The sequence below is a fragment of the Leuresthes tenuis genome, unplaced genomic scaffold (assembly GCF_036924035.1).
Source record: "Leuresthes tenuis unplaced genomic scaffold, fLeuTen1.0.hap1 SCAF_5, whole genome shotgun sequence".
NCBI lineage: Eukaryota > Metazoa > Chordata > Actinopteri > Atheriniformes > Atherinopsidae > Leuresthes > Leuresthes tenuis.
The window spans coordinates 16,443,218-16,466,122 of NW_027325359.1; the positions used below are offsets into that span (position 1 = coordinate 16,443,218).

At 39.1% G+C, this 22,905-nt stretch overlaps 1 protein-coding gene across 2 annotated transcripts in view; it reads right to left on the reverse strand.

The window, feature by feature from the left end:
* Positions 1–4,299: 4,299 nt before the first annotated feature.
* lingo1a (leucine rich repeat and Ig domain containing 1a) overlaps positions 4,300–22,905 on the reverse strand; it is a 135,425-nt gene continuing 116,819 nt past the window's right edge. For both annotated transcript variants that reach the window (XM_072386282.1, XM_072386281.1), the window contains one exon: positions 4,300–8,539. In XM_072386282.1, the coding sequence (XP_072242383.1) occupies positions 6,680–8,527 (1,848 nt within the window). In that variant the 5' untranslated portion in view covers positions 8,528–8,539 and the 3' untranslated portion in view covers positions 4,300–6,679. The remainder of the gene's footprint in view (positions 8,540–22,905) is intronic.

Below are 22,905 nucleotides of genomic sequence, written 5' to 3' on the forward strand. Positions count from 1 at the left end.
AGCCGCATTCAGATAGAAACATTCTAAGAATACAGTTCTAAGAAATGTCAACCTCGAATTTCATTCTATGAACTGCCCTTCCCCAGGGGAACAGTTTCATTTTGCATTGGCACATGAGTCAGGGACCTTGATAGGAACTGATGTGACGTAACCGTCTGCGACAGTGACGTGTTACTTTAGCACCACAGTCAACAACAAAACAAAACCCGCGAAAAGTAAGGAGAGAATTGACAACTTATCGTCGAAAAAAATTTTATAATCCGCTGCGAGCCTCCAAAACCTCTCTGAATTTCCTCTCAGGCGTAAATGGCCAGAAGAGCTTTTACTTCTTCGTCGGTCCATTTATCAGTGGCTCTGTCCATTGTTGTCTTCGTAGCTGCAACAGTAGTTTTTAAAAATGGCGGGGCCACAAGAAGCGGAAATGAAGAAGCCGAAATCTGACATTAATGAAACCCTATGGATCCCAGAAAAGACCCTGCCCCCGAAAAAGAGCTAAAATGGTTATAGGAACTGAGGGCCGTGTTCCCTAGCTCCTGTATGTCCGAATGCGCAAAAAAACGACCCTATTCCTGAAAAAAGTTTATAGGAACTGCAAAAGGTTCCCACAGTGGGAATGTGCCAAATGTGTGGGGTTGTAGAACTAATTAGCTCGTAGTGTTAGGAACAGATAAAAAGAGATGCTAGCGTGCTATGATGAGAAGTTAACAAAAGCTTTATGAAGAAGCTACTTAGTGTGTTTTGCTCTTGTTAGAAAGATGGCAGACCTGACATGTTCTGTTCATGGCTGTGATGGCATGAAATCAAATACTGTAAGTCTTAAAGGGGGCAGTGTGTAAGAGCCGCTGTTCGTCAGATTCTGAAATTTCCGAGTGTGTTTGAATGGCATTCGCTAGATTTTGTAATTTCCGATTGCACGTTGAACGCAACACTCAATGCTTCGGAGAAATTAAGGTGGCCTGACGCTGCGTGCAGCACACACTACCCAACACATCCATCACTCAAATGTGTCACAATGTCTTCTCCATTGAGTGAAACCACCTTCTCAAGTTCTGAGGTTACTTTTAGAGATATAAATTATGAATGGATGTTACATTTTGTTAGATATTCTGTGAAAAGATAACTTGCATGAATACATACGTGAATGTCACTGTTAGTTGTCACACACGGTACAATCATAACCCAAACACGATCACAAAACAAAGTACTGCTACTACTAACATGTCTGTAAAATGTAATCTCTGTATCTGGCTGACATTATATTCAAAGCCTCTTAGTATCAGCTGATCTCCGTAACATGACGCCGAGTAATTTCTGTGCAGCTAACAAAGCTATTTAGTAGTTTTGGTGCATAAACTCACGTGAATCAACTATTTTCAACAAGGACATGTTGCGTTTATTTTATCAGATCAGCTGATCTCGGTGACATGCACGGGCTACAGCCACCAAACAACATTTATCATTTGCATTAGTAACACTGAGCTGAATTACCTTTCCAGCAGAAAAGTGGCAACTTTGGCATCACTTTTAAAGCCTTTCTCCCCCATCAGCGACCTCCATTTGGGAAAGGCAATGCCGATATTTACTCGCGTTTTATCCCATCTTCTGTCTAATCCTTTTGGACTCCTCGTGTTTTCGTGTCTTTGATGACGACTCGTAGTCTTTAGGGGTTTGTTTTGCAGAGCAGTAAGTGTGGTGTGCCATGTCTATTTAGATATCTTATATATTCTGACCGCTTCCTTGTCTCTTTCTTCCTCTTCTTCTACAACGTCACATTTGTGCTTGTACCACTCTTTGTCCCTTCTACGCCACCGTAATCAATATGGCGACGCAAGTGGTGTCCTTCCGGGTTAGTCTTTGTGTAGAGCGGGCCGCGATATATGTAAATAAAAACGTTTCATAAAGTGACTATATAGCATTAACAACATAGTCATATGTGTTATATTCCTTTTCTATTAATAAATCACCATAATTATTACACACTGGTCCTTTAACGTCGTATCCCAAGATGTTCAACGAAAACAGAAGTGGATTATGTTTACTTGGAGAGAATGTAATGTCTCATCGAAACACCAGGGAGGAAATGAGTCTACAGTCTTTTACCAGTTTTACTAAAAAAAACAGCTGGATTTTACAACTTAACCAATTATGAAGACTGACCTTCTTCTAACTATTTATCTGGGGGAATACTACAAGTATGAGCAGGCATGTCGGTCAACTCCTGACTTAAGTTTTCTTTTTAAAAGATAATGCATCATCTCCCTCTTGCTCCTGTTAGCAACTCCTGCACTCAAGCCCTCAGCCTGTTGGCCCTGTCTGCCGATACCGTCACTGGCAGAAGGCTCTGGGGCTTATCAATAAAGAGTCCCTCGGACTCTAACTAAAAAAGGTCAAAGAGTCAAAGTTTCATTCAAACTCTGAAGGGGCAAAGCAAGTTACAAACTCTATCACAAATTTGCATCCATATTCAGCTTTAGAGACAGGGCTTTTGCACAATGTTGTGCACTACAATGTCGCATCTTGAAGATATTCTGTTGCCACATTCTACAACGAGACCAAAATAGAGGTCATGAAATAATTATGGAAAGCAGGTGGGATAGCTCTAACAGGCCATTTGTGTCACATTGCCACACAGTCTTATGCCACAGAAATTCTGTGCTTCATCAGAGATGATTGGCCTAACTGAAAATAAACCAATTATGGATTTTTACATTGCTTTGAAAGTACATAAAGCACTAAATTAACCACTATATAGAAAAAAAAGCATTGAGACGCACCGATAACTGTTTTAGAATCGTATTACAGTTCTTTGAATCGTCATCACACACAGTTGTGACGTGCTTAGAGATATGTAGCATTAAGTCTCTCTCCTATATAGAGTGATTAAAGTGCAAACCATTTAAGTTAGCTGTGGATTTAAGTCCCAGTTTTCTTGACATTCCATCTATTTATGCCTGATTGGTTACGCAATATTATTAGTTTGTGATAGAACAGATTAATCAGAAATCCTGGAATCAATGTAAGGTTTTAATAACACTGACTATGAAGATGAATTCACAATATATTTGAAATATGGTCCTTTGATACAGATTTGACTAGCAAAAGACCTGCAATGAGTTTTTCTTCCACGTATAAACATAAATGTTAAATGACACACTTAATACTGTATTACAGGGCTCTTAAGCTTCTGGTGTGTGATGTGTGACAGAAACACATCTCCAACTTTTTGTTTGTTTTCATGTTCTGTCTCCCAGAAGTTGCTAAGCACAAAGATTTGAATGTGTTCAAGGAAACACCCAGAGATATATCTGTACTTTCATGCTTAGTTCAGGAGAGGCAACTTCTTGCTCGGTGTAAGAATTCATCAGCCTGCTCATGACCTAGAACTTTAAGCACAGATGTAATATCTGAGGGAAGAAAACCATGGATGTCTCCATTATTCCTCTGGGCTCCTAGACCTAAAAAATATATTCTCTCCTCTCCTATTCAGCCTGTCTGTTTTCAAGTCAGAAGATAAATGAGCATGCTTTGGTGCAGCTTCAGAAGAAGGAGGGGAAAAAAAGCCAAAAATCCCCACAGATTTCTCACCAAGTCAGCAAGGATGTGGAATAAAAACGAATGGGACAGAGATCCTAACTCAGTTCAGTGCAGTGCAGCACAGCACCATGCTTTATGAAGCTTGACTGTCCAAAAAGTATTCATGGTCATTTTCCATAACCTCTAACGAATAACTACAGTTGCTCATGTTGAGCTAAGAGACATCTCATAATAAACCTTGTTTTCAATATAAAACTGCCGTCATGTCATTCTTACTTACAACCAGGAATATCTGTGTGTAAATAAGAGAAAAGTAAATGGATAATGTTCCCTATACATATCATAAAGCCTGTGATCCATTACTAATGGTGGTTAATTAATGTTAGGAGGCAAGGCAAGTGAACAAATTAAATCATTTTCCCTGTAAACAAGTAATTAGTGCTAAAACTCTTGTTAAATTACCTTGCCGTTTGCATCATGATTTAATGAGGTCTTCAATCACAGAAACAAACATTAACTTTCTTATTTGGACACCGATATGAAGAATCTGCACCTGACTGTTTGATTAGACTTTAAATTTTGCTTGGTTTGGAAATACTCACAGGATAAGGATTGTGATAAGCTGCAAAAGTATTCCCTGTGTCACTAACCCAGAGCCCACCCACACTCACAGCTGCCACTTAAGGCAATGGGACCAACATGTTGTTGCTAGAATACTTTTGAAATTAAGATAGAAGCAGCCCATGTTTTAAAAAATCCATAGATTGTTTAATACAACATACCATATTCTCAACAATTCAACATCAACAAAATTTTGTTAATTAAAAAGAAAAAAAAATCTGCATATTACCTTTATTGCACAGAACAATTTGAATGTATTTTCCATAGATTTATTTTTTTTAGTATCTTTTTTTTTGTAAAAAGTTGTCTTGGACTATACATGAGCAAATATAGTCCAGGGTCAAAATGAAAAAGAATGAATAACGGAAATCGGAAAACAGAATTCCTGGATCACTCGGGACCAAAAAAAGGCTAGATACAGTAGCCACACTTTGAACAAAGAGCATTCATAATCAGCAAGAGGGAGAACCGTGAGCCATATCCAGTGTTTTTTTTTTCTTTTTCTTTTCTTTGTTTTTTTTTCTTTTTGTCCTTTATGCAAAACGGATTACACCAACGCTGCTTTAGATTGCTCCATGGGTGAAACCATCTGTGTCACTCCAACCATCTGCATATTCTGTCCATACTTCCCTGTGTTATCCGTAATGTCATCCATCATAAATAACTTTATCCTCACACACTTTTTGCCAAGCCCAGCTGTCCACAGTGTGTACTTGAAAAGTTAAGGCTGTGACCTCAGATTTTATATGCAGAACCGACTGGGAGCGTAATATGCAGCAGTTCTTTCCTCCCACCTGACAAACAATGCACATTTCTGGGGAGAAGCAAACCTGTAAATGATCCAGAAAGGTAACACTTCCATGGCTTTAATGGGAGAGGGGGGCACTGTCATGAAGAAAGCATTAATTCAGTAACAAAAACAAACAAAATAGATCATAAGAAAAGGAACCAATAATGACAGAAATATTCATCAGCTTGAAGAGCACATTGTGTCCAAAAATGTGAGCACCGCAACTTTTAATTCCTCGCACTTGTGTTGAGCCAACGAAATGCTATTACATAATCGTAGTTGGAATGTAATTTAAAAGGTCGGGAATAAGTGCTTATAATATCAAGGTACAAATTATTCTAGGGTGAGTATTTACTAAAATCTGCACCCACCTGACTTGTAATGACGACATTGAACATGCTCTTTCTATCAGTTATGAATTACTTAACCATAATGCTGCTTTTCATTTTTAACCGGCCTTCTCCAAACCGACACTATTTTTAATTTAGCAAAACCTGACACAGCCCGACCCAACAGCCAAACATTTGACCTGGAGTTTACAGGTCAACCAGCACATTATCACAAGGTGTGAATACCTAACTGTTTCTTTTAACTCGTTTTTATTACTGTAGTCTGGTTGTTGTATCTATTGTATCTGTTGTAGCTACTGTTAGTACAAAGCATCAAATCAACAACATGTCACCTTTATTTCAGTGATATGCCCTCAATTTGTGTGTGTGCAATGACAGGGTCCTAAAATACTGGGCTCAAAGGATTGTTAAAGGAAGTCAGAGTGCTCCTCTGAGGCTGAACTCCTATGTTAAGGGAAACATTTAACAACATGATGTAATGCTACTTTTCATATCTAAACATTGTCTTCTAAAATGCAATTATTCTAACACACTTTTAGGCTGTTTTGTACAGTGTAGCACTAAGACTTGGGGTTGGTAATACAAGATGCACTGATGTCACCCATTTAATGAATTTTCAAAGCAAATCTTTTTGTCGTCATCATTTCGGTATTTAACAATGTTATCCGTTTTACAGCATTGGACTTTTTCGGTTACATCTGCCATCACATTCAAATGATGTTTTACATGTGCTTTTGAATTTCCTAAAATTTCCTATTGCAGCATGGAATCTGTTTTTTTTTTATTTATCTTCATTTGTGTGAAGTAGCCTTGAAACAAAGTATGTTTAGGTGTCGTAACACAAATACACAGAACAACAGAACATTTGTGATTGTAAGAAAGTTTTGAAAAAAAGACTGTAATGGAGACGTATTTGAAATGCATCAGCTTTTATAAATGTGCTCATCAACTCATACTAATCACATTCATAACAGGACATCTAACCTTAAAAAAACAAAACAAAGAAAAAAGAAAATTAAAAAAATACACAGTAAAAACATCAATGATCCAAATATGATCTGCCCCTTGTATTCTGCCTGTTTGAAGTGTTTTTTTTTTTCTGATATATTTTTCACACTAAATATCCAAAAGAATATGAATTTCTCATGACAAATCTGACTTCCAATGCCCCCTCAGGCCTTGTAGAAACCACTGATGCCCTGTAAACACTGGGTCTGGTTACAATCCCTCCCACTTTAAAAAGTCAACCTCCTGTCAAGTCCATCAGTCAGGAAAGAAAAACATTACTCTATGTTAACAGACCATGATCCACAGGTTTGCAAGAGAGGAAAGAAAATGTCTTCATTTCCTGCTTATGTTATTTTTTAGTTACACCACAGCTTCATTAAATCATTTTCATGTTAAACTTGCGAGGAGCATCCACTGTGCTGCTGCTCATGCCAGCATCCGATTTCCGTGGCACATACTCAATCTCAATGTTGTGCTTAGTGTTGCCTTTACCTCTGCTCCAAAGGAACAGCAGCACCAGGCAAAACAGGACGACACCAAGAAATGAAATGAAGCCCATTGTGGTCGCAATAATCAATGTCTTTATATCAAACGGGAAAGGGACATTGGCCCTTGTACCGTTAACACCAGTCTCTGTGGGCTGGTTGGATATGAAGGCAAAAGTCTTGTTGGGTTGGTGTGGCCAGTCAGGCGAGTAGCTATGAATGTGCAGATGAGCGAGAGAGGTGTCATTTCCGCCTGCATTGCTAGCTATACACACGTAAGTACCATTATCTTGAATCTGGGCATAACGCACCTCAAGGGTACCATCTGACAACACAGAGATCCTTCCAATCGTCTTGGTCGTAATAAACTTTTTCTGTGGAGAAAGCCACATTATTACTGGAGCAGGATCTCCATCTGCTTGGCAAGCGAAATGAACAATGGCTCCCTCATCAACAAATTTTTGCTGGGGTTTGCGATCCTTTATCCTGGACTTGCGACACGTGAAGTAGTTTGGCTGCAGAACATCAGGGAAGTCTTTGAACTCTTTGCCTTGGACAAATTCAGGTGAGGTGCAGGTAGGCTGCTGCTTGTTGAAGTTCAGCCTCCAGCGCCGTCGGAAAACCCATAAGAGTCGGCAGTCGCAGGCCAGGGGATTATCGTACAATGCAAGGGTTTCTAGGTTGCCAACTGAATGGAAAGCTGACTCCTCTAAAGTGCTCAGAGTGTTCCCGGACACATTTAAAATTTTCAGGTAGTTTAGACCGCGGAAAGAGTAGGGCTCAATCATTGCCAGCCTGCCCCCAACCAGGTGAAATTCCTGCAGACGCAAAAGATCATGGAGCTTATTCCCCTCAATGGTATGAATAGGGTTGTAAGAAAGATTAAGAAAGCGCAAATAAACCAAGTGCCGCAGGGCTACATAAGGAATTGTGGTCAGGTTGGCATTGGCAATGGTCAAAGAGGTGAGATTTAATCCATACAAACAATTTGGGGTCATCGTATCCAAGTATGGCCAATTGGCTATTTCCAGCACTTTGAGCCGATAGAGCCGTTTAAAAGAGTAATCCCGTATCACATTGATATTCAGGTGGCGAAGCCTGAGAGTGATCAAACTGTGGAGGTGGGTAAAAGCCTCGGTGGGCACAGAGGACAAGTTGCACTTCTCCAGACTCAGGTGCTCAAGACTACTAAGGCCATGAAAAGCCCTGTGGGAGATGAAAACCAGGTCATTATCACCCACCTCTAAAGACCGAAGGTTGTACAAATCCTGAAACATGTAGTCCAACAGGATGACAATCTTGTTCTCACTTATGTCCAGCTCTGTGAGATTGCTCAGGCCTGTGAAAACACCCAGTTGGATAAGCTTAAGCTTGTTGCTTCGCAATCCCAGTGTCCGCAAGCCATAAAGGCTGTTGAATGCTCCAGGTTCAATCGTGGAGATCGTGTTTTCACTCAAGTCTAGGTGTTCGAGATTAGGAAAGTTAGCAAACTCATCTGGGTTAATGGTTCTGATACGGTTCTTGCCAAGGTCCAGCAGTCTTGTATCTGCAGGAATGCCCTCAGGAACTGTCATGAGCTTCTTGCGGTGGCACATCACAGAGCGCTCTTGAACATTGCACTCGCAGCGGGAGGGACAGCCTGTGGTGGAACCAGACAGCACGGTGCCCAACATCAGGATCAGAATGGGCTGCCAGCAAGCCACCAGGTAGCTGTGCCCAGTCGCTTCCCTGGCTGCCATCTTATCGGTTACCTGAAGAGAAGCAGAGACATGACAAATGTTTTGTTAGATAGTTGAACAATGATGATTTAAACTTAACAGCACTTTGTAAGACTGCCTTTTGCTTTTTTTTCGCTTTTAGCAAACTCAGTGCTGACTGTTTAAGCTGAAAAACAATAAATGTGTTTTATATGATTTGAACTTGCACGTTAAACATGTCGCTTTGTCTCTTGTATTTATGTTCAGGCAGCTGGTTTGCCCAATGATCATAAGTGCTAAACGAATGCCATTCTCAAGTGACACCAATGCAGAAAACATGGCAGGTAGTATGACACCTGCTGTAATATTCATGAGCAGACGTAAGATGAACAGAGGTTACGAGGAATAGGTGTGTGCTTGCATAATTGAGAGTGCTGACAGTTTTGAATTCTGTATCATTCATTTGTCTGCAAGAGCTTCAAGGGTACGTAAAATGTAAGCAGCTGCTGTTAAATGCACAAGGCCTATTGTGATACAGAACCTTTCTTAGCTACAAATTCAAAAGCTATATTATTCTGGTAATCTACATACATCTTGCTCTACACTCCCACTGAGTCCACGGTGGAATCCTGAACATCACTTCCATAGTTCATCGTGCAGAAACTCAAAGTCAATGCTATTCTTATGATATGAACTGACGAGGCACAACTTCAAGTAGAATTAAAGCCATTTTTCGATAATCCACGTCATGCTGTGCCAGACAAATATGCTGAGCACATCTGTGATTTGTTGTCGTACCATGAAGTCTTTTTTCACTCAAGATTCTTTTCTGAAGTTGCTGCACCAGTTAACAGTAGGAGGTGGCACAGCAGTAGCAAGAAAACGGGATCAAAGATGGATGGTGGCAATGTGATGTATGTGCTGTGATTGACACACAACTCACGCAATCTTTTAGGATAAAATATAGACCACACGGCAACAGGGAATTGGATTCATAGAGATGAATATAAGGTTAAAGCGCAAAACAACAAGCAATACCTAATTTCAACGCCCAGAAATGCAATTAACTAGCTACGCTATTAATTAGCTTGATTAATTTAATTATAGCAGAATTCTCTTTTTTTTTATGTAAAAACATAAATAATAAAACAGAAGACAAACATAATCAAAGAAGGTACACAGTTGTGTAAAGTGGGTGAAATATTACTTATATAAGCGGTGTGGCAATACCCAAGTCTTAATTAAACATTTACTAATTACTTAAAAGACTTATTCCCTGTGTTCAAGCACAACTGAAAAGCCTGTGCTTGAGTAACAAGGTGAAATGTTCCGGGGAAAGAAAATTAATAAAAAAACCTTTACATCTAATTTGTACTTATCTTATTGTACTTATAAAGACATGTCTGTAGGAGACTCCCGTCAATGTGTGATGGCTGTGGTCACTGTGGTATGAAGTGTCACCTGTTATTTGAATTTTTGGCTTCAAGTCAAATTCTAAGTGGTTATGATGTGTTTCTTCCTGATTCACAGAAGGATGGTCCATATTTTTTATGCTTCTGCAGAATTAGTGGACCATATTACATATAACGGCTTGAGAGTATAGAGAAAAGAGATCTGTTATCATGGTTGACAGTTAATTACATGGTGACATGCTACTGCCATAATGACCATTGCAAACAACTCAGAGAACCAATAGTCAACTGGACATAGACATGGTGAGAGGGTTTATGGGTTAGATTTACTTTGTTCAATTTCATTCTGTTCTATTAGAGGTCAAAGTTCAGATTGGGGATTTGATGATACCATCTGTAATCAAGTGATGTCAAAATAGGCGGAGAGGGTTTGTCTGAGATCAGAGACCTAGCAGAGCCTGGTGTGCTTCATTCTGCCCTCAGCCATATGTGATCATTCTTATTCCTTAACTCCATTGATCGAGTCAGTGTTGAGAGTAGGGAGATAGAGTGCTGTATGTGTGAGTGCAGTATGGCATGTGAAGACACCTACAAAGAAGAATTGGCCTTATTATGGACTCAGCTCAATCTGTAGAACTCCATCATGTGGCTATTATATAGTGGATACGAGTCAATGAGATGCTCTTATGTCCAACTCAATTACCACTGACACTAAAATGCAATCAGAAAAATGATCCAGTCATAATCCCTTGCTGGTAAAGATCCATGAATGCAGCTTCAGCAGGTTATGAACTGCAGATGGCATCTGAACGAGTCCTTGCACCCTTTTAAAAATCTTGAAGTAACACTACTCAATTGCTCATTCATAATGCACTTCATTATTTATGAAAGGTTTTACAATCATTAGTTAAAAATATGTGTCCTGGTTTTATTTTCTTGATTTTTCTTTTCTGTTTTTTACGACAGACAAGCTTGCAAATGTGTGGCACACGGCCGAAGCAGCAAATGTGCTGGGAAACGTGGACAGACATGGACACATTAAGACGAAGAATGGCATCCACGGGTAGACATTAGCGCCACTGTTTTGTTAATGATCTGCTGTTATCATTACCTCACAGGCATGCAATCTGAATGCAGTTCTTCATTCCAATCAGCACTCCATTGAGCTCCCAGAGAATTATATTAATTGAGGTGAAGCAGGAGGGGGTTTGGTTCTCAAAAGAATGAATATGTTGGAGAAATAAGACAACGCTGCTCAATAAATGAGGACCCATTGGTCCAAGACCAATAAAAACTATCAGTGAATGGTAAGATTAACACTTTTATGCCAGAATCCACTGGGATATTGAAGACATTGCTCCATTTTGACAGAAGATGGTGCGTCATGCTCCTATTACACTGGAGCAACAAAGGAGTAGCCCCAACAATTAACAAATGGACTACTAAGTTATGGCTCTGTCAAAGGACGATGCTGAAGTTAGTTTCCAACTTGTGGCAAAAAAAGGCCATTTCTTTACCCTTTATTGCTGAATTGTAAACTGTGAATTCACCCTCATTGTCCCTCAGTTTTAAAGAAGAGGGATGTATGAGTGGGACTTTGTTGCCTATTGGAATCTGCCGTTAACATTATTTTAAAGCAGAACGGCCTCATCAGTGTGTGTGAATAGAGAAAAAGGAAAAACAAATTGTAACATTTCTAACATCTTGAACACAAAACAACAAAAATCGTTAAAGAACAACATTAAGAAGTTTTATTTTATTTTTTTTTTAAACTGGTATTGGGGTGAAAAAAAATGAGCACTTCTTTGCCAAAATATGAGAGCATAAAAAAGACACCAACAAAGAAGGAATCACAGCAGTTCTGCTGATTTCACGCAGTGCAACATTACAACATCATAAAAAAAAATTATTTATAAATCAGCCTGTTTATCCACTTTTCTTAACCAATTTAGTTAAATTTTAACAGGTTATATGTCTACTTGATGCATGTTGTTGATTAGTTGTTTTCAGCTGTCTGTCACTATTAAATTCATCACAGTGAGCACAAGCAAATGTAAGCAGGGAGAAGAAACATCTGCTGCACAAAGCTTCAGTTTACCTGTCACAAGACATCAGCCCTGAGCCTTGTAAAATACCATTGTTAAATACCTGTAAGCTTCTAGGAAAATCCATGAGATGATGCTGACGTTATCTGCAGCACAAAGTGTTAAAAGCCTTTAATTCCCATTCCTTGGCAAACTGCTTAGTCAGCTGCCAGGCTCATCCTTAATGGTCTAACCTAGCAGTGGACTTCTATTTGATCGGCTATGTACAAGGCTTTGATGGTCTTTTCGAGGGAAATTTGCTATGAATGTGCACCTTCGTCCTCAATCTTTTCTTTAAGGGGGCATTATGCAATTTCTTTGTATCAAATGAAAGCCGCTTCCAGTGACTATTTTTCATTAAAATAATGTCTATATGTTAAAAGAAGAAAAAGCTAGACCCAGCTACTGAAATCATGAAATCATTTTATCTGCTCATCAAGATGCTCATTGGTTCAATTCTCTACACTGAGTAGCAGCTTCCTGTTGTAACACATAAGATTTATATTGACAACCATACTTTGGCTAAATCCATCTTAACCACCTTTAGCTCCCTAAGTAAGATCACTTTCGCACTGCTGTAGTGTTGCCAAGCTGAGTTTCAAAAGAAAGAATACCCTTCTGTCATTGAGAAGCTAAGCTGCCTGCAGGGATTGCTGGCTGAATGTGGGCCTGTGAAATGGCAGGGCTTAGATGTAAGCCGATGGCCAACAGATGGACAGCGTAGCCCTAATCCACGTGAAGAAGCTGGTTGGTGCAACAAGGTGCAGAATCATAACAGTGACCAGCTGCTATGCTGTCTAAACTGTGCTGGGAAACCTGTCTACATGTCCCTCCTGAACTTCACCTCCCAAAGGTGTCATTTTTTTTGTTGTGTTTCAGCTGAGGTGCTCTGGCCACTGATGTCTTTTTTAACCACAAAGAGATACATTAGTAAGTGAGAACAGATATTTAGTTTGAGTAAAACTAGAGCAAAAAGCTTTGAATAAAAGTTAAAGTAAAATTAGAATGATCAGATTTGTAACATTTACTTTTCTTCTCTTGATAAGACCATCATCAGAGTAGTAGAGGGTGGCTAAGGTAGATGGTGGGCAAACAAAGCTTTCACTTGAGAGACTAAGGTTTGCATCCAGTTTCTGCAGTTTGGTTTGCCCACAGAGTAACTTCAGGCTCTGTAACCAGCTATCTCACATACAGACTTATGCTCCCTCCAGAACATAGCGTTCCTCTCAAAATGACGTCTGCTGCTTTCATTCCTTGGCACAAGGCAGTCCAAGTCCAGACTGTTCTAATTTGTGGTTCCATGATAGTGGAATGAGCTGCCAATATCAGAGTGGATATATCCATCTTTACTTCCTACAGTCTCTTCTCTTCTCATAACACCTCCTCTTGTAACACCTCTCAAACAATAACACCCCTAACTTGCACTCACTTCCTCAGCTTGTCTCTGTTCTTTAAAAAGCCAGCTCTTTCTGCTCAAGGTTTCTTATTACACTCGAGCTCGACTGTTTTTCCTCACTTGTACATCTTTGGATCAAAATGTCTGCTAAATGACTGAATGGATATGGAAATGGTGTAGGGCTCAAAATAATATCTGATACTGGTAAGGAAGTTTGTGGCAGACCTAAAGAAGTCCATAAAAGTATTTGAAGAAGCTAAATATTTTAACCTTCACAAACAGAGGTGTACCTAATTATAACTGTATATGACCCTGAGATCCTTTAAAAAAAAAAAAAGCTCTGGTCAGTAATCAGTTTGTGCTAAATGATTATTTGTCATGAAAAGTTCAATTTGAGACAGAGACCATCTTCAATCTGTGTAGATCGTTGTCCAAACCTTATTCAAAGGTAGTTAAATCTTGTCTGTTTTTTCTTCCTTGCTTCAGGATTAAAAATCTCAATCTTAAAATAAGATTAGATGCATTCAAGAACATGTATAGGTTTCTTAAATAGAGCAAACAGCTAATAATATTAAAGCTCCATCATTTTCAAGTGGGTAATAGTGTGTGTAGAACAGTATCGTAATGACTGTGGTTGTGAAATGAGCATTTCATTACATTCAAATCAATTAAATTCAAGCGGGCTCCTAATTTGGTGCTTTTATGTTTGATTGTTATGTATGGAAGTCTGTGCGCTATGGGTTCTTGCATCATTATTGAGCCAAAAAGCCTTATCTCAATCAACAACGTACATAGAACCACAATTATTCTATTTCTCTTAAGGAAAGATGCTTTGAAAGAACTCAGTAGAATGCTGGACTCTTGTGAAGTAGATCCGGGATAAGAAAAAAAAAAGGTGTCGATAGTTATGTTAACAAGAAAAAATTCTGACCAAGGACTGGTGAGAAATACACTGAAATTCGGATTCATTTAAATTCTCTGTTTGAAAAATATTTTGGTCATGAGTTTTTCACCATTTGTTTTATTACCCACGTAAAAGAAAGCTGCACAATGCTGCACAGAATTATGGTTTGTATTTGTTACTCAGTAAATGTCCCATGGTTATCTTGCTTTTAAACTCACTCTAATAGTTCACTCAAACTAAGTGTGGGCGGTAAGGTCTCTAGCTTGGATACAAATGCTATTCATGTTCATACAATCACTGTTACTCTTCCTCCATGATCATTCAGCTTGTAAAACATTTCATAAATGCAATGTAGCTTGGATGACCGAAAAGCATTCAGTTTAATAAAACCACATACAGTTGTAACACATATTCATCTCTAGCTCTAAAAACAAACTAATGCATTTTCCTTTGATTAGAGATAATAGTTAGGTGTAACAATATGATACAAAGTTGTTCTGAAGTGTCTTTTATGTGAAGGCTAACACATTTTATTTTTGTGAAGCGTGTCAATCAAGCTAGAAATGATTTAACTACTAGTGCAACTATAAAATATGACGCATGGAAATGAATTACTAAAATGAAATTACAGACTGTACAACAACCCCACAGACGTTTGCATTTTTTCGTCCATTTGTGTTTCTCTTGATAGTTAAATTGATTTAAGGCAGCGAGACGACAGCAGTAGCTCTGCGAGAGCCTACTTTGGCGCGTCCTTGTTTTAAGTTTAACAACATCAGCATGCTAATATGCCCTCAGCAGCTTTAAATCACAGCAATGACCTGATAAAAGCACAGGATGAAATTTTAGATCATCGTTGTAACAATTCACTTATGGGCAATGTGACTGGAGCAAATTCTGAAAACAAACAAGAAATGGGAACTTCAACTTCGCTTATAATGTAAACCGGAATGAGCCCAGTAGACAAAAGAATAGAGGAAAATACTGTCATCTTGCAGCTACTGACTTAGTAAACATGAGATGTATTTATTTTAACAGCTGCGACACATTTGGAAGATTCAGCAGCAGCAGAAAGTAATAATGTATGCGTAGCAGTTAGGTGGTGAGACACTGAGCTCCCCTGCAGAGAGATGCTCTTTTCTTTCACAAACACAGAGAGAAAATGCTTCATTGGTCCCTCACTCATACACATAAACACACACAAACGCACAGAAAAAAGTGAAATTTCTGCTCGTCTGTATATTGTTTTGTCCTCTAATGCTGCGAACCCCCACTATGAGACCTGATCTTCAGGGTTAGGGACAACTTGCTGACAGAGCCTCTGAGGTTTGAGGCAGTTATGTCGAGGAGGTTATACGTGAATTGTCCTCCCAGCACTGCAGGAGGTGCCAACCTTCAGAGTTCCAGAGGCAAAACTGAAAAAAAAAAACACAGCAAGACAGCCATGGCAATAAAAGTAGGAGAAACAATAACCACTGAAGGTCACAGGGCTTTAGATTTCATATTGTATACTGATGTTGGATGAGTGTTTCCGAGTGTGGGCTTGGTTGAGTTCGTAAGACTGACACACCAGCACTAATAAGACCCCAGGAGGGGCTATTGGAAAGTCTGCTTTAAGCAATGGGCAGGAATGATTTTTCTTTTCAGTCAGCTTCTCTTGTCGCAGTGGTGAAAGGAAAAAAAAAAGCTCAGGGAACCTTTGTTTCATTGAAAGAAAATGGCAATAAAGGGAAACAAGGTCTTAACACACATCAGCTGCTACAGCACACCGCCAATTTTCAATTCGTAAATGATTAATTCAGTTTCACATGACAGAGACCAAGTTTGTTACAGTAAATACAGAGGATATGATGCAGTGTGACGAAATGATCCTGAGAGTCATTACATCATGAGACTAACAAAGCGACAATATCAATCATCATCACTGTTGTAGAACTTTTGCAGTATGTATTGGGGTAACAGTGCGTGGCCACATAGACAAAATAAATTAGTTGCAAACAAAGTTCACTTCCAAAACTAAAATCGACTGCAAGAAACTTGAGCTTGCTAAAGATTATTTCAAATTAATTTCGTCAGCCAAGCGCTGCTATACAACCTCCAAATGAAAAAATAGATCCTGAGCAAACACTTAACTTCCTTCAAAAGACCCTCAAAGCTCTTAGTCAAAAGGAGCTCTTGATGACGTCACAAAATATCATTAACTTACACATATTTTGCTGCACATTTAACAACAATACATTATGTGCAATGTGCATGGTTGTTTACCCTTACTATTACTATTAACACTGTCAGTGAGTCGGTTTCCATTCATTCATTCAGAAATAATTTCTTTCTCTGGCAGTTAAGAGGAAACAATGACATCTTATCATTATCAATGTAATGATTCTAGATTACTGCGCAAAAAGCAAAGGAGCGCAGGCAAATAAACAGGTTCTCCCATCACTCCTCTCAGAAGCAGCCTTGACAAAATTTTCTTTTTTTTTCTCTGTAGTCATCTATTTTTTCTTCATCTTCATGATGCAGCCTAAATTCTACAATTCTGGGTCAAATTTTCACCTGAAAATTTGACTCATCACTGCTTCAGCCCAATGAGGAAGAGGAGGAACCATCATGGAAGGATGAGCCCCTGTACGGCATATACCATTGACAGACTGAAGAAGTGGCTGATATCTCAGTGATATGTCAGAAGTCCAATCAGTGGTTAGAAAAGGCTAGTCTGAAAGAAAGCAATCATGGACCTAAAATTAAGCTGAGGTCTACCACACCGGACAGGACCCCAGATGCAGCTGTGGAAGATGCCTCGAACACACGGAACACCACAATGACATAGCTGGAATAATGTACAGGAACAGCTGTACTGATGGGGATCTGAAGTCCCAAATAAAAGTAGTAGATGCCTCTAAATTAGGATGAGAATGACAGAGCTAAGATCCTGTAGGACTAGGATTAGTGATGGTTAACCAATTGAATTTGTGTTCACTGACAATCAACAGAACTAGGCAGTAGTGATAGATGCAGCAATTCAAACCGCGAGCAACAACAAAAAGAGGGAACACAAGAACCTTTGAAAACACTAAGGGCTGTAAGACCAAGGTCAAATGATGTGGAAAGTAAAGGCAATGGTGGTGTAAGTGGTATTTAGAGCACGATCTTATTCTTTTATACTCAAATATCAATGTGAAAATACGGCGCTGTCCAAGAATAATGCTACTGGATTGCATTGACCCCAGACCTTTGCTGACCACTCCAAGTTCGTTTCATTACAGGCTAAAAACTCAAAACACTGCTGTGCACAATCATCCAATAACACAAGGCCTCTTACTCTATACATAGAGAACATTTGTCTGTCATACACAAACACACACACATAAAAACCCAATAAAATTGGTGAAAATGGGATTGAACCACCCGCGACCCGACCAACGGATTAAGCTGCTATAGAAAATGGATGGATGGATGGATGAATGGGATTGAACCACCTACTTTCTGATTAATGAACGGCTTCTCTTACTTTTGAGAAATGCAGGAAACTGGAATAAACCCTAATTTAGATCAGTCAATTTGAAATGGATTGCATGTTTCCTTATTAACATTGCACAAGAAATGAAAACATAGGTAGTGCATAACGTTTATTTGCAGACTACTTTATGTACCTCAAACAACCCAACTCAGTTGACCTCAAGGATGAACTGTGGAGGACACATAGAATTTGAAACAGATGAAAATACATTCCACTATATCACACATCCTTTTAGATTATCCAAATCGATTTGAATAATGCACAGTGTTACAAGGAATTATTCATTCATGAACAACGAATTAACATTATGCTGCTAAATCGAGCCCTTACCTTTTCACTTGCACAAGATATCCCCCAAGACACAGTGTCAGATTTAATATATGAATGACAGTACTAGTCCAAATGAATAAAGTCGTTATGTAATGCTATGTGCGTGCGAATAGGGAGAGAGGGTCCGTATTTAAAAGGTGACGACATCTAAATCATAAAATTCAACATAAGAACCTTCACTTCACCTCCACAAGATACATTTTCCCTTTGATTAAGAGTGAATTTGACAGTGCCAAAAGATGTCGTATGGAATAACCACTATAATAACACCTCCACATATATGTATAGGATACAGGTGTAATAGCAGCACCTCCACAGTGAGCTGAAGTAGCCCCTAATTAAAGGAGTTAACAAGGAAACATGTCTTAATTTCATACTGAATAATTAAGACTTGATCTTATCTGCTGCTTGGACGTGTGATGGGCACAGTGTGGAGAGGCTCCGAGCCATATTGACTTTAATTGTGACTGGCATCTAAAGGCTTTCCTCCCAGTGTGGCGAAGAAAATGTCCCCTTTGCTTAGCTGGGACTGCAGCTCACACTGAGGCCTTTTTAGAGCGAAATGAGCTGTAATTAGTTGATAAAGAGTCAACCCTGATGCAGAAAATGCCACACCAGTGCACTGGGATCAGACACTGGATGATACTGCTGTTGCATGCTATAGTGAAAAATGGATTAGAGACAAAACACTGGCAAAGGCAGCTCCAGCAATGCTTTGGTTGTTTGTAACATTCATTCCTGCAAGTCAGGATGTATTTCCTGACAATAATTACCAAGAAACACTTGTCAGGGTGAAATGGAGTTTGCACTGTAAAGACAAATAGTAAAGATGTTTCCATGTGAAGTACAGTACAGTTTCCACTTGACTTTACACTGTCAATGTCATATAAGTACATTCTTGATGCTTCCAGAAGAATTAAGATGGTAAGTAACAGCCAGGTGCAGCGAATCAAACATACCTCATTAACTGATCATCAGCAAGCGTGACAAGCTCTATAAAAGCAGATGTTTTGTCAGTTTGCTGGTCGACCATGAACTTATCTGTAAATCAATGCTTTCTAGAGGAGTTTTATAATTATTTCAAGTTATTGCTGCTAAAGGTGGTTCTACAAGGACAAAGTTTGTCTACCAGATAGCGCAGATATGGGTATTTTTTTTCTAACTACGGGATAAGCAGTTTCATACACATCTAACAATTACTATTAATAATGTTTTTGTGTGTACATAAAAGCATACAGAGTCGTTCGATTTTAAAGTTTCAGTCAGGTTTTGATCCACTTCCACCTTTTTTTTTTTTTAACTACAATATCATTTGGAGGATAGTGACCTCTAGATAAGTACCCTTACTTGTGTTTGCACTCTTGGTTGTGGCTAAAAACACAGTCCTCATCAGTTGGATATTTTCATTTAGTATCCTGTTTTATGCACTAAAAAATGAGAAGTGAATCCTGTGCATTTCTCGCTCAAAAATATATGAAACAATGCAACAAAATTTGAGTAAAGACATCTAAAAAAATGTCATCATCATTCTCTTTCCCTTTAAAATACAATGATCAACCGCAACATCAGAACCACTGACAAGTCAGATTCAAAAACAACAACTCCATGGCAACGGCACTCCCTGATAGCAGCTGCTCCATCAAGTCCAGGAAAGGCTCAAGGACCACAACAGAGAGCCCACTGTTTTCACATGGCCTCAAACATCCCCACACATCAACGGAAACACCAGCCCTCTATCCACAGAATTGTCCACTGCCAATGTCCTGCTGAAGCCACAGGACATCCCCGGAGGAATGAGGCCAGTTATAGCTAGTTTGGATGCACTAAAGGGAACCAACACAGTATTAGGCTGATGATAATATTCATCCTCATCAGTGTATCACTATTGTTATCATACTCATGATCCTGTACTGCTTTGCTTTACAGTTTTCTTTGAAAAACATTTAAAGAATCCACATAACTCTATCTATTTACCCTATATCCAGCTGAAGATGGAGTTTTGCTATCAATTTAATTTAGTTTAGTAGCCTAAACGCCTAATGCAAATGTGTTTCACACTGAAACTGGGACTGCAACAGTCATTCCTGCTTAAGCAAGAATTTAGCATTGAACAGTTGAAACCAGCAGTCACGGCACCAGTCTCCCAAGGCTTTCCTCCCACCTCTACATGCACATCTTGCTATTCTGTGTAAACATGACTCAAATAAAAGAAAATAAGTAATAGAACAACTTCCTAGAGCAACCTTGGCATAGCCTTAACATTTTTCTTGTTTCTTTAAATCGCCTACATCTTTCAAATGCTTGTTTTTGTAGAACACCCGTAAAGCTGAACCTTGAGGACAGACAGGACGATATTTCATCAAGGCACAGAGTAACCGCAACTTCAGCAAGATGACAAACTGCAGGATCCAAGAAAAAAAAGATGGCATCTTGAAACAATACATTACATTTCTTACATTAAATTCCTCCCACACAGTTTTCTATTTATTGTTGTCAAACACATAGACAACGCTTATGTACCACATGCACTCATTTAGGATTCATCTCCACCTAAAAGAAAAAAAAGGTGCATCATTTAGCTAAAGCTTTAGAGTAGACGGCCTTTATAGACCATAACAAAACAAAAATGTTCAATCATTGTAACAGCGTGAAAAAAAAGTCCAAAACAGTACCCTGTGTACGATGTGTTACTAATCTTTCCCGCTCACCATCTATATCTAATAATAAGAGTTGAACCAGACTTCCATCTGCTGTTTTTTTAGAGCTAGACCCAGAACAGCAATGCATTTGAAATTCATAAGGAGCTGCACTAGCAATCAGACTCTAGATTCCTGCTCCAACCAGAACTAATCAGCTGATTGTTCGCATGAGGCAACAGGCATCATTTGGTTTGCACAGACAAACTGTAAATGGATTGTCCGACCATCGATTAAAATGGCTCGTGCCTGATAAAATAGGCTCGAAACGCAGCAGTGAAAATAGTTGACCTTTTCCAGGTGATAGTGGGATTTGTTACATGCAGTAGCAAGTTTGTATGCTTTTGCCGAAGGTGCAGAGAAGGGTACAAGTCAGTCAAAACAAAAGCAAAGCAGGGCACTCTGATGATGCAGCGCTGATATGTTTGACTGAGAATTCTTTATTTTCTTCCCAAAAAACCTGCACCACTGTTCATCAATTAATTCTTTGATTTCAGCATCCACCATCTAAGTTTCTTTTCTCTCCACCAGAAAAAAAAAAACCATAACATGTCTCTTTCTTTTTTTCCTCCTTCACAATCCACTGGGAGTCAATCAGGCCCGGCTGACCCCACTGTGGCTCCAGCATGGAGAAAGGGGAGCTTAATCCATGTCCTCTGAGAGATCGCCCAGAAAGATGAAGCCTTAATTAGCCAGATAAAACCCCACATAATGACGGTATTGATATAGACTGGGAAATGAGGTCTAAGCAGAAACAAAAGAGAGGAGGAAAAAAGACAATCATGTATAAGATAAGCAAGATGGTTGAAGTCAGTTAAGGTGAAGTGAAGCAAGCAAAGTGGATGGAGGAAGCGGGCACTTCACTCTCACTCGAAACTCCAGCACGGGGGGCACAGTCTCATCTATCTGAGCAATCCACCTGCTCCAAATTCTCTCATAAGAAGCTTAGAGAAAAATGCTGACCTTCATATAATCAAAGATTATGTGCAGGAAAACAACAACAGTTTTGGAGTACTTAAGCTACAGCACTCATGGGAGATTCAAGCAATTAAAGGCAAAATTACTTTTCTAAGCTGTTCTTGCATCTTCCCATTCCCTATATGTGGCTCTCCGTAGAAACAGAGGAGGTCACGAAGATGGTGAAAACAAGAGAACCACCACTCTGATAATCCGAGTAGCGCTAAAGAAGAGTAGCATCTTCTTTGTAGAAAGACAATCTAGGTATTACATATGATACACATAGATCAATGACAAGGTGACCCTGAGCAGGGATGCCAGATGGGTTTAGCGTTGGAAAAGGTGCCACAAATCCCTTGTCAACACTCATGCACCCATAAGAAAAAGGTAGCGGAACAATTCATTTGAAATGTATACATTATAGTTTTGCAGCCAAAAAATAAAATGATAAAACAGACTTAAATGCTACAAGCTGAAATATAAAGTGTGGATTAAGGCTGAGCAACATCACCAATTAACTATACCTCCGACAGAATGGAGATTCATGGTACATGTGAGCATTTTTCATGAAAACTTATGAATATAATAATGATTAAAGTATCTTACAATGCTAATAATTTGGATTCTTACTATCAACCAGTCAGCAGTTAAAATCTGTTTGTTTCTCTCCTTTTATCTGTGCTCTCATATACTGTATTTTTAATACTCAGAAAGGACTAAATGCTAACACAGATGCAACGTCTTATAATATCGCCTTTGACAACGTCTGCATTTAGATACCTCAGAACGGAATTTCACACGCACAGCTCCCAGCCAGGCTGCATCTCCTCTGTAGGACAGAGAGCAGTAGAGGAGGAAAAGTGAGTGCTTGCAGTGACACTTTTCATCGGGATTTAGTCAATGTTTGTCCAACATGATGCCATATTCAAAATGTTTGCTACTTTTTAAAGAAGAAGAAAAAAAAGGCAGACAAAGTAACTAAGTTGGCAACAATGAAGAGACGTAAGAAAGTATGCAGCTCACCTTGCTGCTGACAAACAGAAGGAAAGGGGAGGTGACTGGTGAAGAGTGTGGAGACTGGTATGACTTTACTAAAACATTTTAGAATCTTGTCGAAAAAA